Source organism: Onychostruthus taczanowskii, unplaced genomic scaffold (assembly GCF_017590055.1).
Source record: "Onychostruthus taczanowskii isolate IOZ18803 unplaced genomic scaffold, ASM1759005v1 scaffold17, whole genome shotgun sequence".
Taxonomy (NCBI): domain Eukaryota; kingdom Metazoa; phylum Chordata; class Aves; order Passeriformes; family Passeridae; genus Onychostruthus; species Onychostruthus taczanowskii.
In genome coordinates, this window is record NW_024498906.1 from 6,477,773 (window position 1) to 6,494,186 (window position 16,414).

General features: G+C 34.1%; 1 protein-coding gene across 8 annotated transcripts in view; it reads right to left on the bottom strand.

The window, feature by feature from the left end:
- DMD (dystrophin) overlaps positions 1-16,414 on the bottom strand; it is a 1,147,932-nt gene that overhangs the window by 584,816 nt on the left and 546,702 nt on the right. For 6 of the 8 annotated variants that reach the window (XM_041399749.1, XM_041399747.1, XM_041399750.1 and 3 more), the window contains 7 exons: positions 12,434-12,613; positions 10,327-10,455; positions 8,585-8,755; positions 4,773-4,895; positions 3,245-3,382; positions 1,155-1,307; positions 29-211 (listed from right to left, as the gene is read on the bottom strand). In XM_041399749.1, the coding sequence (XP_041255683.1) occupies positions 29-211; positions 1,155-1,307; positions 3,245-3,382; positions 4,773-4,895; positions 8,585-8,755; positions 10,327-10,455; positions 12,434-12,613 (1,077 nt within the window). Of the gene's footprint in view, positions 1-28; positions 212-1,154; positions 1,308-3,244; positions 3,383-4,772; positions 4,896-8,584; positions 8,782-10,326; positions 10,456-12,433; positions 12,614-16,414 lie in introns of those variants that run through there. The other 2 variants (XM_041399753.1, XM_041399752.1) reach the window with 2 other exon arrangements.

Sequence of the window (16,414 nt, forward strand, 5' to 3'; positions counted from 1 at the left end):
ACATATGGGTTTGCCAGTAACAACTCACAATTTGTGCATAGTTGAGTCTTCGAAACTGAGCAAATTTGCTCTCAAAATCTTGCCAGCGCTTGCTGAGCTGTATCAGGGTTGGCTCCACTGCTTTTGCAGCCCCATCCTTAGACAGGCGTTCAGCCTGCCTGTGCACCGCATTCAGATCTTCCTTCTTCTTCTCCAACTCTCCACCAATCTCCTAGTGAGCAAAACCAATACAGGGCCCAGGACAGTTAGCTAACTAGATCAATCAACTTACAATTAGCAAAATACTTCCGTCAGAAAATCCATTTCCATTTTATTGTCACAAGTAAAATTTACAGCTTATTTTCATATTATTCATATCTTATTTTACATTTAAACAAAACAAAAATAACTGAAATTGAAGAACCTTCTTGGGATGGGCTGTAGAGATCCTAAGAGCTACTACACTCTGAAACTGTTAGCAGAGGCCAACAGTTCCCATGTTCAGATTCTTGCTAGTACACTGGGATGGGCAATTGAGGAAATTATTTTCTCAGTAAGGGTCAGCATATTCAGGACAAATACTGTTTCAACAGCTTACAAATATTCTATTAGGGTCTTTAATGTAATAGTTAACTCCTATTTTACTCCGTGGGAAACTCAACAGAGAATGAAGCAAAGAAAGACGATGTAAAATAAACCAGGAAAACCTTTGACAGTATGTAAATAAATCTATAGAGTTTGACAGTGACATATGAACATGTTCTGATGAAAATGAATGTGCTAACATGAGATAGAGGTCATCCATATATTGGTAAGTCATTTGTTCATCTGGAACAAAGATACATAAAATCAATTACAATTTTTACTAGAAAACATTTGATGCTTCTTAATACATTGCACACTTTCTGTATTATTGACAAAACATTACATTTAGTGTGTTTCAAATTATTTATATATTGTTCTGTATAGGAAATAAATAGAAAATATATTACAACAAAGAAATATCACTTTGAACACAGATAATTAGGGTTTGCTTTACTATAAATAGAAATAAAGAACTGAACATATAATTTTCTGTAGCTATAACATAGGATTGTTTGCTGCATTTGCTCTCTGTTCTACTGATAAACTATCACTCCAAAAGATCTATCATTGCCAACCCAAAACAACATTACCTTCAGCTTCTGCTCATCTTTGTGGTCTGGCAGACCGGCTAACTTTTTCTCAATGTCATCCAGCCATGTCATTAGGTCATCAGCCTGCCTCTTGTACTGATACCATTGATGAGAAATCTCTAAAGCCTTTTTTCTTCTTTGAGCTCTCAAGTCCTGTTCACAGTGCAGACATTATTAGAATATGAATTAAAGGCTTATAAAATATGAACTGGCATGTGTGCACACTGAAGGGGGAAAAAAGTGTATAAGGCTGCTATTTTTTAAATTAAATGTTGATATTTAAAGCACATATATCAGTAAGTGAACATATTTACATCAGTTTAACAATTTTTTTTGTTTGTTTAAAAGGAGGTTACCTATTTCAGTGTTGTTCACATGCTGAATAAACCACTGAGACAGTCACCAATATTCAGAGAAGTTAAGACTCTTACATAAATGTCAATATTTTATATAAAACACTTCTGCTCAGAATACTTACTGGACAGATGGAAACACAGCCCACTTAGTATCTAGCCAAAAGTGGGACTTCTGTATTTTGTGGACTCCTGTGAATTTCTAGCCTGCATGAAAACTCTGTAGCTATTCAAATGAAAATCACTGCAATGCAGAAATGTTCACAAGACAGGTTTCCTTTATCTAAATTAAATACCACATACATAACAAATGTCTTATGTTTCTAACTCTGCTTTATAAAGGATTAAAACTTCTCTTTAGCAGGAAGGTGCAAAATGTTTGGTTTTTTACCCTTAGAAATGTTATTAAATATATATTTGCTTTAACTGCTTAACTTCACTCATGCAGAATTCAGAAAACATTGTAATTACTATAATTTCTTATTAGAATATAAATTTTAAAACATACTGGTATATTTTATATAAAAATACTCAGATTAATTTGTCTCAACTATTCTTGAATTTTTTTCACCAGGGTGAATGCCTTAACTGAGTCACCCAAAGGAAAATCTATCACTATACCATAAAAAACAGCCAGGGAGAATCTGGTCAATAGCACAGTGCAATAAACACTGTTCTTGTTTCTCCAACATAAAAATTATGAATTGCTTCCATTTAGCTTGGAACAGTCAAAGATACACCTAAAAGATTTCAAGCTTCTTTAAATGTGGACAAAACAACAGTATATCCCAGCTATCCTTCTCCTGAATTCACACAGACTTGCACTTTCCTTTCCTGTGGGCTTCGTTCTAATTCTTACAATTTAGAACGAAGCCCACAGGAAAGGAAAAAGCATTCATAAAAAGAAGTAAAAATAAAATGTAACATGCCATATCCCCCAACTTAAAGATAACTTAATCAAAACTATCCAAAGAAAGAAAGATTCTGCTTGCTGATGACATAAAAATTATCCTGCAGTAGCCAGAGCCTATAGCTCCAGGTAGGTCACCAAGGTGACTCCCTAATTGTAAGATTCTATCTTTCATCACTTTTATTTGCCATAGAAAGATGACACTTCCAATTATATCTGTTAGCTGGTCCACATAGTATGGTAACACACCATGTGTGTTTCTAGGAACAATATCACACAGTTTTACCTCCCGGATTGTGTCAACTCAGAATTTTCATATGCAACTTTGGATTTCAGCCTCTCAGCTGCTATTTCTATTGGTACTACCACCCATCCTATTCTAGAGAGGCTGGAGCCTGTATTGTAACAGGAGTGTAGTGTGTAAGTATTTTATTGAAGGAGAAACAACTTATTCATGGCCACAAGTGTGTTATTCAATGGAGAATGTAAGTTTGTGGAACCTGATTCTAACTAAGGTCTTGACTGCTTTTGAAGAAATATAAAACACACATAATATGTTAAAAAGGAATTACCAAAGAAATCAGTGCTGTCCAATTGGCAGTCACACAGTTGTAACGCTGAGGATAAGACAATACTTCTCAAGCTGTAGATTGTAAAATGCCTTTTGCAAGGCATCAAGAGAACTCTATAAGAAAATACATCTATAGCCAAAGAGGTTTAAATTACTCATCTCTAAATAGTAAGGACAATTCATTTAGTAAAAAGATGCCCTGAAATGAAAATAAAATGTGTTTAATAGCATGTGCTTATAACTGTAGCTCCTATACCTTGAGGGCATTATGTTTAGTCCGCAACAGCTGTTGTTTTGTCTTTATTTCCTCACGTTTTTTCTCATCTGTGACTCCCTTTTGAAGCCTGTCGCCCCTCTGCAGCAATTCTTTCACTGTGCTCTCATCCTCTTCACTCTGATTAAAAAAAAATAACCAATATAATGTGCATTTTAGTCTAATAATTACTTAAGTACTAGTAGATATAGACTACGCTAAAGTAATCATGTAACAGCTACTTGCAGTTGTATACTGGTGATCAAGTAAATTTTACTTGCTTTCTACAATACATGTAGAGGGATAAAAGAAAGACAGAACTTGCAAATCTACAGAATTTTGGTATTAGATCTTATGCAGCACAGAGGATAACAGCATAAAAAGAGAGGCAAAAGCTTGAAATATATTTTACTTTCAAACAAAAAGAATAGATACATGTAAAATATTCTAAATCACTGTCAGTAAAGACTGAAATTGTCAGTATGCTGGCAGACCATGCAAATACTGGCCATTCTGTGTATCATCACACTGAAAATCAGCTATTCTGATAGGGAAAATGCTATCACTAAGCATTTTTTATGTAGAAACCATCTACAAATCTATGAATCTTTGAAGCTGAATCTGCGTCACAGCTAAATTCTGCATGCAGCACATAGAGCCTAAAATTTTATTTTTCCTGAATAAAAGAAAAAAACAGCCTGTAAAGATTCCTTCCAGCAATGATATGAAACAGACACCTTTGAAAAATTCCTTAAAAGTAAAATAATACTGAATCTTTATTTTGGTTGTAAACAAATACATATTTGATTTTGCTGAGGACTCAAGAAGAGAGAGTTCTGAAGATGAATCTCCCTTTTTGCCCAGCCAAAAAATGTCATCTCCCTGAAAATCACTCTGGAGAACACACACTACAATTGCAATAGTAGCAAAGCACAGCAAAGCACAGTATTTTACTCCTCTTTTTCCTTCCCCCCCCCCCCCCCCCCCCCGCAAATATGAATAAATGGTTTTATGACTTGCAAGGATAAAACTTATGCAATAAAGCTTACCTCAGCCACAAAACCTATTTACATTAAATGTTATAAGCAGACTGGTTAAGAATAAATTGGAAGTGGCATTTCTTTTCATGAGCATTTATTTTTAGTGAATGTATTCTTTCACTATACTGCCCATTGTGTTACATCATTCTGACTTTTCCTGGTCTTCATACCACTACAGAGATTTTAATATTCATTCCTTGTTCTGTAATACTGCTGGTAGTAGTACAGAACCTATGGATAACATTCCTGGTCTGCTTAGTGTTTTCATAAGGGACAAGAAAAGCTTTTATGATAAATTAAAAATTAAGTTAGCACAAAAAATTTTACTTATGGCTAATTTGGAACTTTTGATTTTTCTCATATATTAGAATAGAAAAATTTTGCCTAAGTTATATCTAAAGGTTCTAATGCAAAGATGGATTTCTGATTTTCACTCGGATTTTTTCATCTCCCTGCTTATTTTGCTCAGATTTCCATTTCAACCAAATTACCATATCTTTATTGAAGTCCTCCTCTTTCAGATTCACTCCCTGCTGAATTTCAACCTCCAGTGGTTCAAGCATTTTTTGTATATCGAAGTCAAATTGCTCCAATTCCTTCAAAGGAATAAAGGGCTAAAATGGGAGGAAATACAAAGATTATTTATTTAGAGGACACATTTCATAGTTTTATTATAAACAAAAATGAAAAGAGATAGATATCTGTGCCACCCCCTATTTCTAAAACAATGCTAGACTTTCCATCATGTTAAAAAATATCTACACCACACTCAAAGTACCCAAGGATACAAATAAAGATATACATTTATGAAGAATTTCCACGTAAGTAAAGCAAAGAATTTTAAGGTTAGTAAAAATTTAAAAGGAAAAAATAAATTACATTCTCACATTTGTGTGTAAGAACAAGTCCAAATAAATAGCATTTTTCAAAAAAAAAAAAAAAAAAAAAGTTTACACTACTTGGTTAAATCTGGTTTGTCAGAAATTATTCACACAGCAACAAGAAGTACATTCAGATGACAAAACCCTACTATTAATAATTGAGAAAATTTTAATGTTAATGTGGTTCAGTTTTGAAATCATTATTCTCTCACACAGAATAGTAGAAGTGTCAGATGAATGCTACAAACAAAGAACAGAAAATCCTTGTGTAAAATATTCCCCCAATTGTATTTCGTAACATTTTAGGAAAAAAAATCAACAAAAGGTCAGCTTTTGTTTCAAATAGCCTCAACAAAAATTCAGGATAAAATAGCAAAGTTAACCAAATAAAACAGACTCAATTCCTCCAAAATAAATCACAATATAACTATGGTGCTTTAGTTTAGTACTCAGTTTTGAGCTCTCCAACAGGTGCTACTTATTAACAACAATGCACTCACTGCCTTTTGTCAATCTGACACGAGTGCCTGTGAATGTGTATGTACATATATTATGCACAATATATAGTCCATTCATTAATTGCATTGCGAATTATCTACAGAAACGGTTTCTTCCTTCAAAGCTTTAAACACAAGAAGAAGAAAGAAAATCTCAGTGGTTCTTGCATAAAATTTAGACTTTAAGGTAATTAATGCTTTTTGATGGTCTAGGAACTCTTGGATGTGCACTTGTCTTTCTTGCTAAAGACATAAGCACATTATATCCTAACTAGTTCTCTTCCACTCTTTCCTCTGGTACAATTAGTTATTATTATATTAGTTATTATATTATTTATTATGTAATGAAGACAGCAACAATAAAAATTAATCCGTTAAAACATGGGAGACAGGACGTCAAATGAAGTATCTTCTCAGATGACCTAGAAGACTCAGAGTAAAAAAGCCTTAATTGTATCTGGTTGATTATTTTAACAACAAAGATTTTGCACATTTACAAACATTAATGGAAATATAATAATGTACAATATTTATAGAGAATAATACTGTGCTCACAAATTTTCATTAAGAGGCTCAGAATTACACTCATCATGCACTTCAGCTGAGTTAGAAATAATAGAAAACTACACAGTAATTTCTTCTCAAATGCTCTGAAAAATATTTTCTAAAGTACTTAAATATCATTAAAAGACAAAACAACTAATAAAATTGGAATATAAAATGTATACTCTCAGAAAAAGGCTAAAAACAGTAACAAAGAAAAAAGTGGAAAGAAAAATACCAAATTAATTCCAGCAACTGAATGATGTTCAAACACTACTTGAAAATGTTAAGCCTCATTTCAGTGTACTATGAACATTTTTTTTTAATTCTCAACATGACAATTTTGTACTACCATTCACTGACTTAATGGATCATTTCTTAATTACTTCACTGTTGTACTGATTATTGTTAATAGTTGAAAAAAAAAAAAAGAAAAAAACCTAATTTGAAGACAGATGCGAAATTACTGAAAATAGGTTATGAGACCTGTCAATTCTCTTGATTTTATGTTTTAATCTTTCACAGAGTGAATAATTTTACTTAAATACAGGGGAAAAAAGCAAAAACATTTAGTAAGCTTTTCACAAAATAATAATAATAATAATAATAATAATAATAATAATAATAATAATAATAATAATAATTTTCCAGCTCATTAAGCCAAAATCATAAGGAATGTACAATTGCCTACATTACACAGGTAGACAAAATAAAGTACCCAGTAATTTGGTCCTTTATCCAAATGCATACAGCAAGTCAACAGAATAGTCAATAATTCAGACCGGTTTTTTTACCTCTCTATCTGATTCAATACTTATATTGTATTCAATTGTACTTATATTGTATTCAATACTTATATTGTATCCTTTGTGAATCATATTCTACTTGTGCATTTTCCAAGGTCCTGGAAAAGGTCCCTTGAATTCTAATTTACCATTATAATTTGTGTGCTGTAGTAATTCCTCTCATCTTGCTGGGCACTTCTTCTCTAAATCTTAATGTGGTTCTGCCAATTCCAGCCCACCTTGCCTTCAGAAATAGAAGAAAACCTGAGAGAGAAGGCTGCAGGGAGAAGACATTTGCAGGCTGTGTTCTGAAGACACTTCATCTTGATAAGAATCTTCTGTCCCTTCTTTGAGTGTGCCCAAATATGCAGTGCAAACACTGAACCCCCAATAAGTCAGGTATAGGCAGCCCCATTTTTCCCTAGTACAAGCAATAATTTCACAGGATCCCACCAAAGGCTGCATCAGCTCTGCAAATTTAAAATAACATGGAAGTGCAAAGTAAAACTGAGATGGAAATCCAGCCTGCAGATAGCAGATGTTCAGAGCAAAAACATAAGACAACACAGCTCTTGCACAGATGTCCTCAGTCTACAGCTTGTACACATGTAAGAAGTAGGTAAGAAGCTGGAATGGCTGAAATACTACTGATGGCCATTAGGAAAAAAAATTGTTACCTTTATTCAGAAGACATTACCTTGCTTCAGAAATGAAACCTAAATAAACCCAAATTTTCACAGAGATGTGCTGGTTAGGCAGGACACTGAGCTCTGCACAGATCCAAACAACTCATGGAAACCATGTCTCTTTGCTTATGTTTTTTTCCAAGCTTATTTCCTGCTTTGCCATGGATCTCTGTGCATTTATTTCCAGTGTTAGCACAGTGACCAACAATAATAGTTTAGGTCAGGATTTTTGCATTCCCATTATCCTATATACCAGCCTTCATGGCTGCCTCATTTAATCTGCTGAATAGCTCCTCAGAATAAAAGCAGTAAAATACAATGGAGTAAGTAGGTGGCTTGTGTCCTTCTTCATTCCAAATCAGAAGACACAACTTGGCTAAAAATTACCTAATCCCCACTGAATTCAAACTTAGCAGTCATGTTGGTTCTACAGATGAGTAACTGAAGTAAAATTGATATAATCTCTACCTGTCTATTTTCTGTCTCCAGCACTGGTGAATCTCAGACTCATAGGAAAAGACTAAACACACTTGAAGAAAAATTATCTCTCAAAACCAAATCTATATGAAAAAAGGCTACTTATGTGTTCCGAAGTTAGGCACTTACTAATTTATTGTTACATTCAAATAAAGTTAGTGTAATCATTACATTCAAATAAAGTTAGTGTAATCGTTACATTCAAATAAAGTTAGTGAATACTTCTAATTGTGAAATAGTGAAAAAAGACCTTAATGCCAAAACCCCCAAATCTTCACACTTAATAAAAAAAAAAAAAAATCCTTCAGTTCTACATTGTTTTCCTTAGAAAGCTTAGTTTTTCGAGGAACTGTAGCCCACTACATAGTTACAATTGTGCACCTTACACAAACACCATTTTTTATGCATCTCCTTATGGAAGCAAGTCCTCCTACCTTTACACTCTTAATTCTCTGTGATATAGCTGCAAATCGCTGGTTGAGCTCTGTGAGTTTAGGCTCTACCACTTTCCTGCAGTGGTCCCCACGGTTTGCCATCAAGTCTCTGGCCTGGTCACGCACAGAGTCCACCTTGGGGTGAATGTCATTCAGCTCAGCCTTTAAGCGCTACAGTCCGTGAGCAAGAGACAGGGCTTGAAGTTAGTAATAAATGCAAAGAGAGAGAAAGAGAGAGAGAGAGAGAAAGTGTGCAAAGGAATAGGGAGCAAAACCACAAAGCAAATTCAGATAATTATGCATGAGTGTGTAAATCCAGTAGAAATACCTTAGATAATGTTCCCACTTGTATCCTGCAAAATTATAGCAGGAATGTATCTACATGTCTGCTTTAGTATCACCCGTCTGAAATTAATGGGGATCATTATTTCTAGGCAGATTCTTACCTGCAATAATATTGCCCCATATTTCAGGATGTACTAAATTATTCTATGTTCCTAAAGCTAGTAAGAGCTGATAATTCATGTATTATAGAACTGGATGTATAATTGTTGCCTTCAATACTGCTTAGGGCCATAGTTCAGACAACTAAAAAATGACCAGATTAAAAAAGGAAAAAAAGTCCTAATTTTTTTTCTATAAATCTGTCACAAATTAAAAAAAAAAAAATAAAAAGGGAAAAATTTTTTATCCTCTGCAATCGTCATCTTAACAGTAGATCCCAGTACAAGCAGAGGCCAAAAATAGACAGCAAGGCATTTGGGACTCAGAAATACAGTTGGGCATTAAGAATTACATTTTACTGACTGCATGAACTACTTTTGTGCAATGCAAACATAAATATAGCTATTGATAATTGTACTTTGTATCTGATGGTGGCAAAATTGTTCATTCATCTACAAAAGCCAGTCTCATAATCCTGTTGAGATCAATGAGGAATTGATTTATGCTCTGCCCTGGAATTTGTAAAATTTTGCTGCAGTAAATGGCATCATTATGTCAGTGTCAGCAATACAATTCTGATTTTGATTTGCAAACTCTTACTCAGGTATTATGTACTGACCATGGAGCTCGTTACAAAGAAAAATTTCACATTGACTTCAGAAGAAAAAGAGAAGTCCCTTAGAAAATTTTTTATGCTGTTCTTAAAGCAGGTATTTTAAATGAGATATTTTAACATACACATCCATATTACAAGATAATTTTTCATCAGTTGGTCAAACGATGCAATTGGCCAACTGAAACCCCAAGCTCAACACACTAACCCCTGATTCTACAGCTAGTTCAACATATAATGTTCTTGTCTGTGTTGCTGATCTGGCCTCAGTGTAAGCAATGTTTGTGGAATTAAGACAATCATATGACAGAAATATCATACATATTGGAAAAGTATCACAGATAAACAGAAATACAATTAAAAATAAAGGGGACAGAAAAAGAAAAGATTTTGTTCAAAAAAACCCAACCTTGTGTTAAGGGAGTATTTTCCAGCAGACATGTGTTAAATAAGCTGCTCAGGAAGTTCCCAAGAATGATAATAACAATCTGGTTTTATTTCTGAGGGATTTAATTTTGGTATTACAGAGCAAATTTATTAAGTAATCTACAAGTTGCCAGAGGGTAGCTTTAGCACAGAAAAAAGAATTTTAATCCATTTGTGATACCTTTTGAAATATGCTAGTTTTGACACAGTTCTTTTTTAAATAAAATTAATGCTTTCCAGTAAATCACATTTTTTTTACCTTAAGAATTTCCTCTTTTTGCTGGGGTTTTTGTTTGTCAGATTCATCCAACAGTATTTCAGCACGATACATCCAAGTAGTGACATTAGCTACATTCTGATCAAAAGCCTCCATGTGCTTTTGATATTCCTGTATGTGGAAAAGGTAAATACTGCATACAAAAAAATGTAATCAGAACTGCAATAACAGCTGTAGTTATGCCAAGTGTGGCAAACATGCACACATTATGACATTATGAAAACTTGTTTGTTTTACACAGTAACTTCTTGTTTTGTGAAGGATAGAATCTGCTGTTTGTTTCCTTCACTTTGCATGTTAGGTTTCTTTAAAACGACATTCTAGGAGCGAGAGAGAGAAGCTTCCAAAGTGACAGGCAGCAGGATGACAAAATCACAGCAAGACGCAGGTGTAGGCAGCTCAGCAAGGTGCTGAGAGGAACAGGAAGCTGTTAGGCAGACCTACAGGAGCTGCAAAGGAGTGTTTCCCAAGATCAAGGTACAGAATTCATTTTGGAAAGCCAGTAAATTGACTGAAACTCAGATGGCCACAAGGATGCACTTGCAAAGTCACAATCAAGACTGGGAGCTTTGTATCTAAACCTCCTACGGACATTTCATCTAACTTCTCTGCTTTGTGACTTTTTCTTTTTAAAAGCTGTTCTAGTTGATATTCTAATAAATCTTCATTTCTCTGCTTCATTTACAACTTTGTCTTTTCAGGTGAGCTCATTAGAAAGTGGCCTATGCATATCCCACACAATACATATGTAGACCACATACCCAAAATCAAAGGTATTACTACTTCTTTTGGCACCCAAATGTACCTAGCTGTATTTTACACTGTTCTAAAATAAGTAAAAAACTCTCAATTACCTCTCTTAGACATTTTAAGCATGTGTTTTAGCAAATATTAATCACAGAATCCAAAGCAGGGAAAGAAAGGATGTACAGGAATACCTGTATTCCTATGTCAACCTGTACACTCTATTATATGCTTCTAACAATCAGTTCCACATTTAATCTGTGTACCTACATGATTCTGAATGAAATGCTTAAGTTTTCCGGATACTTTACTCAGCTGAGGAAGCCCTGTAGTGATGCTGTATATTTATTTCCAAAGTATTCGTAAAGCAGCCATACAGACTATAGTGGAGCTTCAACACATTGAGCCCTGAAAAGTCATGACAAAGGCCAACACACCCTTAAAAATCACTTCTGTTTCTCTGGGGTGAAACTGCATTCCCATGCTCTCAGGAACAGAAACAGCATGCAAGATTTCCCAAAGCATTCTGACAGCCCAGCTGTTATGATCCTTCTGTGGTTAAGGCTTCAAGCTGTCACACCTCTTCATGACAGAAGGAATTTGAAGGCAGAATAAAGTTATGTGACTATCCACAGTTTAAGGCAGCAGGGGATGAGGCTCCTGAATCTGTATGAAATGTGTTTTAGGGGTTTTACCACCTACTACACTTAACCCAGTCCCCTTAAGGAATTATCCCCACTTAAACATGCCCTATAAATCTATGTAAAGGAGGATCATGAAGTTCTGAAAGACCAGATCATAGTCCTTCAGCACATCATGTGTGCACTCTGAGAAGAGCTTACGATTTAGCAGCCTCTACAATGAATAAAAACTCACACACACCAGAAGCACCCTGTGGGCCAAACCAACTTGCAAGTGGAAACTTATTTCCCAATTGTACTCTTCCAAACTGAACTGCTATTGCAGCCAAAAGTAGCTGATGTTGTTGGTATCAATACTAAGACTTTCTCAGCTTACTTGACTATTTTTTTCACTTGACTACTGAAGTAATCTCTGTCCTTGAAACTGCATTTTATTTATTAGGAAAAAAAACTAAACCAAAAACAATGAAAGAACTGTTGAGACAGACAGGATTGCAAACTGCTAACAATCAAAATTCCACTTAGTAATCAATGAGATTTTCAAAACATGCACAATGTACTAAACAACAATCAATCTGATTGCCTGTGTACCTGTGTATTCAATAAGAACAGTCCACGGCACCAGAAAAAGTACTTCTCTAAGGCTGGGCATGTACAACTGGAAACCAACATTTCCTCTTTGTGAAGAAATGCATTTTCCTTACCAGTAAGAGATTGAACCATTCCTCAACACGTGAAGTTACCGCTTTCCAGTTACTGTTCAGCAGGCTGAGTTTATCATCCACAAGACTTTCCTTTCCTTTCATCACTGTCTTCAAATTCTCTCCTAAGTCACTGATGCTCTTCAGCTGGACCTGGCGTTTCTCAATCTCCTTCCGTGTTGCCTACACGAGCAGAACAAGCAATAAAATTTTTGGGAATCAAAAATTATCTGTACTAAGAATGTAAAATGTTAAATCAGGCAGCAAGCTTATACTAGAACACACGGTCTTGCTTCCTATAGGAAGGGAAGGCATTCTGTGAAGAGCAGAAAATGCAAAGCAAATTGTTTCTCTTGAGCTCTGATAAAATTGTATATATTCTTCATCTTCTCACAACAGCTTAATTTTTTTTTAAAAGTGCAAATTATCTTTCAGTGTTGAAAATATAGTTTCAATACTTAATTATTAAAAATGAATCAACATTTTATAATATTTATATAGAGATGTTCAAAGTTACTTTTCATACAATAAAGTTAGATAGTTATCAAATAGCACATAAAGCTTACATAATAATTGGGACAATAATACACCATCATGATGACACCTTAAGACAGAAAACTCCATCAAAAATAGTCTAGTAAGAATTTTATTACTTTAATATTTGTCAATGCAATCTTTTTTAGAAGAAAACTTGTTATTTTCTTCTGTTAATCTTGTTTCCTAATTGTAGAAATGCAATTTTCATTACATTCACCTGGGATTTCATTCTGCATAACAAAATACTTAAGCTGTTGCCCTTAGCATTTTTAAGTTTGAATGACTACAACACATGCATTGCTATAAAGTCAGATTTCCAGCATCTCTTCCCACTGTTATCTTAGCTTATAGATCTGGTAAGTAAGTTTACATAATTTACTCATTATTCATGTCTTAATATTCACTGCAACATGCAAGAAGTCTAACAAAAGGAACAAATCCTAACACATTTAGACAACATGCAAAAAAGCAGGTCTTTAAATACTAAACAGTGAGATGGCAGTGCAAAGTACAGCAGTCTTACTGAATACTCAAGGAAAGGCACAAACTCCTTACACCTAATTTCACATATAACCAGTTTTATGAGAGAAATTTATCTGAGATCCTTGGCACCTCATAGCAGTGATCCAGGCATATAAATCTCTGCTTATAAAATAAAACTGCAAGCAGAAATGAAGTGTTCCAAGATGAACACAAACAGAACTTAGTAGAGAAGAAAGAAGCAGTCGTCTTCAGAGACATGGATGTCTCACAGAAACTTAAATACAGTAAAATTAAAAAAAAAGCTCTTCAAACAAATGGCAAAAACAATACTTCCATCTCAGGATGAATGCTGTTATGCAGTAGAACCCCACCTTTATGACCTCCACATTGTCATCTCTCTCATGGTCACAGATCAGCATAATTTTGTTAATAGTGTATTGACAGTGAAAGTAGAATGTTCATTTTTCAATAAAGACAGTAAAAAATATTCTTTTTTGTAAAATAGAATCTTAATAGGACCTTCAACTTATTCAGTGTGTCATGTTTAAAGCAGCAGCTCACTTTCTATGCTTAACAGAATTCAGGATCTCATTTTGCAATGCTATTTCACAGAAAAACTCTTACACTTGTATTTCATATAAGTATGAGAATTTTTCCCCATTCTATCAATTTTATAAAATACACAGGATATGTAAGAGAACCAAGGCATGATTGATGCAAATTATTAGCAATATTATATAATTATAGAATTTGAAAAGGAGAGTTTAAAATTTCAGCAGGTCCTTGTCAGATTAAAGGAAAAGAATGCCCTCTTCTAACACTGTTTTATTTGTTCCACAGCAGGTGCAAAGTGTCATCATGAAAAAAGAATAACACAAAGGATATAATTTACCCTCAATTGAAGATGGAAAATTTTGATCATCTTTATTTCATTTTCTAAACTATATTCTTTCATTTGGAAAAGACTCTCTGAAGTGTATTTTCCATGGGTTGTGGTTTCGTTTCTTAAGTATTTTACATTTATAAAAATGCCGACCAATCTTGAGCTATACAAATAAATATTAATCCCAACTAGTAAACAGATGTACCAAACAATTAAATGTCTATCAAACAAAACTGCTACCCAAAAACCAGATGTGTAAGAAATGAATTGTTTCTTTCAAAGTAAAGATTTACTGTAAACTAAAGATTAGATGCACCTCTGGGTGATATAGATTGTAACTCCTTTGTGTAATTGCAAGTAAGGAACATGAACCAAGCAAATAACACTTCCCCTCATTGTCTTAAAAAACATTGTGGCCCTCAACACAACATTGAAGGGACAAAAATATCTTCTTCAATACTTTAAATCTCCATTATTACAAGTCCTGAATACAATTAAAAAACTAGGAGGGTCTGGGAAACTCAGTGGGATTTCACGCTGCATTATCAGTTACAGCTTCCTCTGTAGGTTATGGAGTGCACCAGGTAAACTAACTTGCTTTCACAACTTCAGTAAGACTTTTTTGGTTTGTTTTTAGTTTGGCATCTCCACATTATATTCCTAAGAATTTCCCATTTTTCTTTCCAGTGTTACTAGAAACTGATAGCCTACACATAACTTTGTTCACTGCAATATAACAGACATCATCATTTTAAATTTTATGTAAGTAAAAAAAATCAAAAGTACTACTATTAATTCAACAACACTACATAAAAGTGGAAGTATGTGTCATGATGCCAGGATTTAACTAAGATTATTTCAGTATAACTCAGGGAGTGGCTTTTAAATTCTCCTAAATTTAAAGACCAAGTTCCACACAGACTTTCTGGATTTAAGCTCCTTTCTGGTTGCCATAACATGAAATTGCATTCCAGCTGTGAAGTTTATTTGAAAATATGTAAGAAAGTTGTAGAATTTAAACTACAAAATTAAGAGAATTAGCTTTTCAAGTTAAAAATTATATTTAAAACACCTAGAACCTTAAAAAAACCCTCTAAACCCCAAGTCCCAAACACCACCACAAAGTGTATAAGACGAAACATCAACAAATGAAGTGGTGAAACTCTTTCCAGAAGGACTAGGCAATTTATACATTTTGATTTTATGTGCTTATCAGGGTGAAACTGTGTGTCATAAACAAAATGCAGAAATGTATGACTTGTGAAGAAGCTATTTTCCTGATATAATCATGGCATCTTGGGGAAACAAAAACATGTAAACAAAAGATTGAACTAAACATCCTAACACTGAGCATTCACTTACAGCTGTGAAAATTTATCAGCAATGTTGAAAAACACCAAAACAGATTATATTCATTCTGCTGTTTATCATTATAATGAAGTTATTACGTTTTTTTCCCTTAAGACTAATATTTTTTTTAATAAAACAAAGTCTTATCCAAGTGTGTATTACTTGCCGGAAGAGAAAGGCTCCATAAATACTTCCAGGAAAGATATCTCCATTAAAATATGTATAGAAATTATATAGATTATATTAAGGATATATATATATATATATATATCTTTACGTATGCCACTATTTAGGATCACATCTACTAGCAGATACAAGAGTTAAGATGATGTGAATCTCTCCCCAGTCAAACCAGTTAGACCAAATTTTGAAGTGCCTCTTTGGAAGAAGCTCCTGTACTTCCACTTTTCTGAAGTACCAGTTATGGCTATTTGGTACAAAACACCACAATGGAAATTCTCTGACCCAAACAATTAAATTGTGTTTCACTGACTGAAATATTTCCTTTGCTTTTTAAGGAATCGTTATTCTTTTCTCACTCATGGTCATAAGAAAAATGTTTGTAGCCTGCTTTAATCAAAACTGGGGTATTACACCACCACGGAACTCCCAGGATTTGAACATTCCCAAGAGAAGTGGCATCTAGGTTCCTGGCATCCAGGAAATTAAAGCAATCGACAGACCCTGGTGCAACTCTGCAGGCAGAGCATGTCTCTGGTGATTAGTTTCTA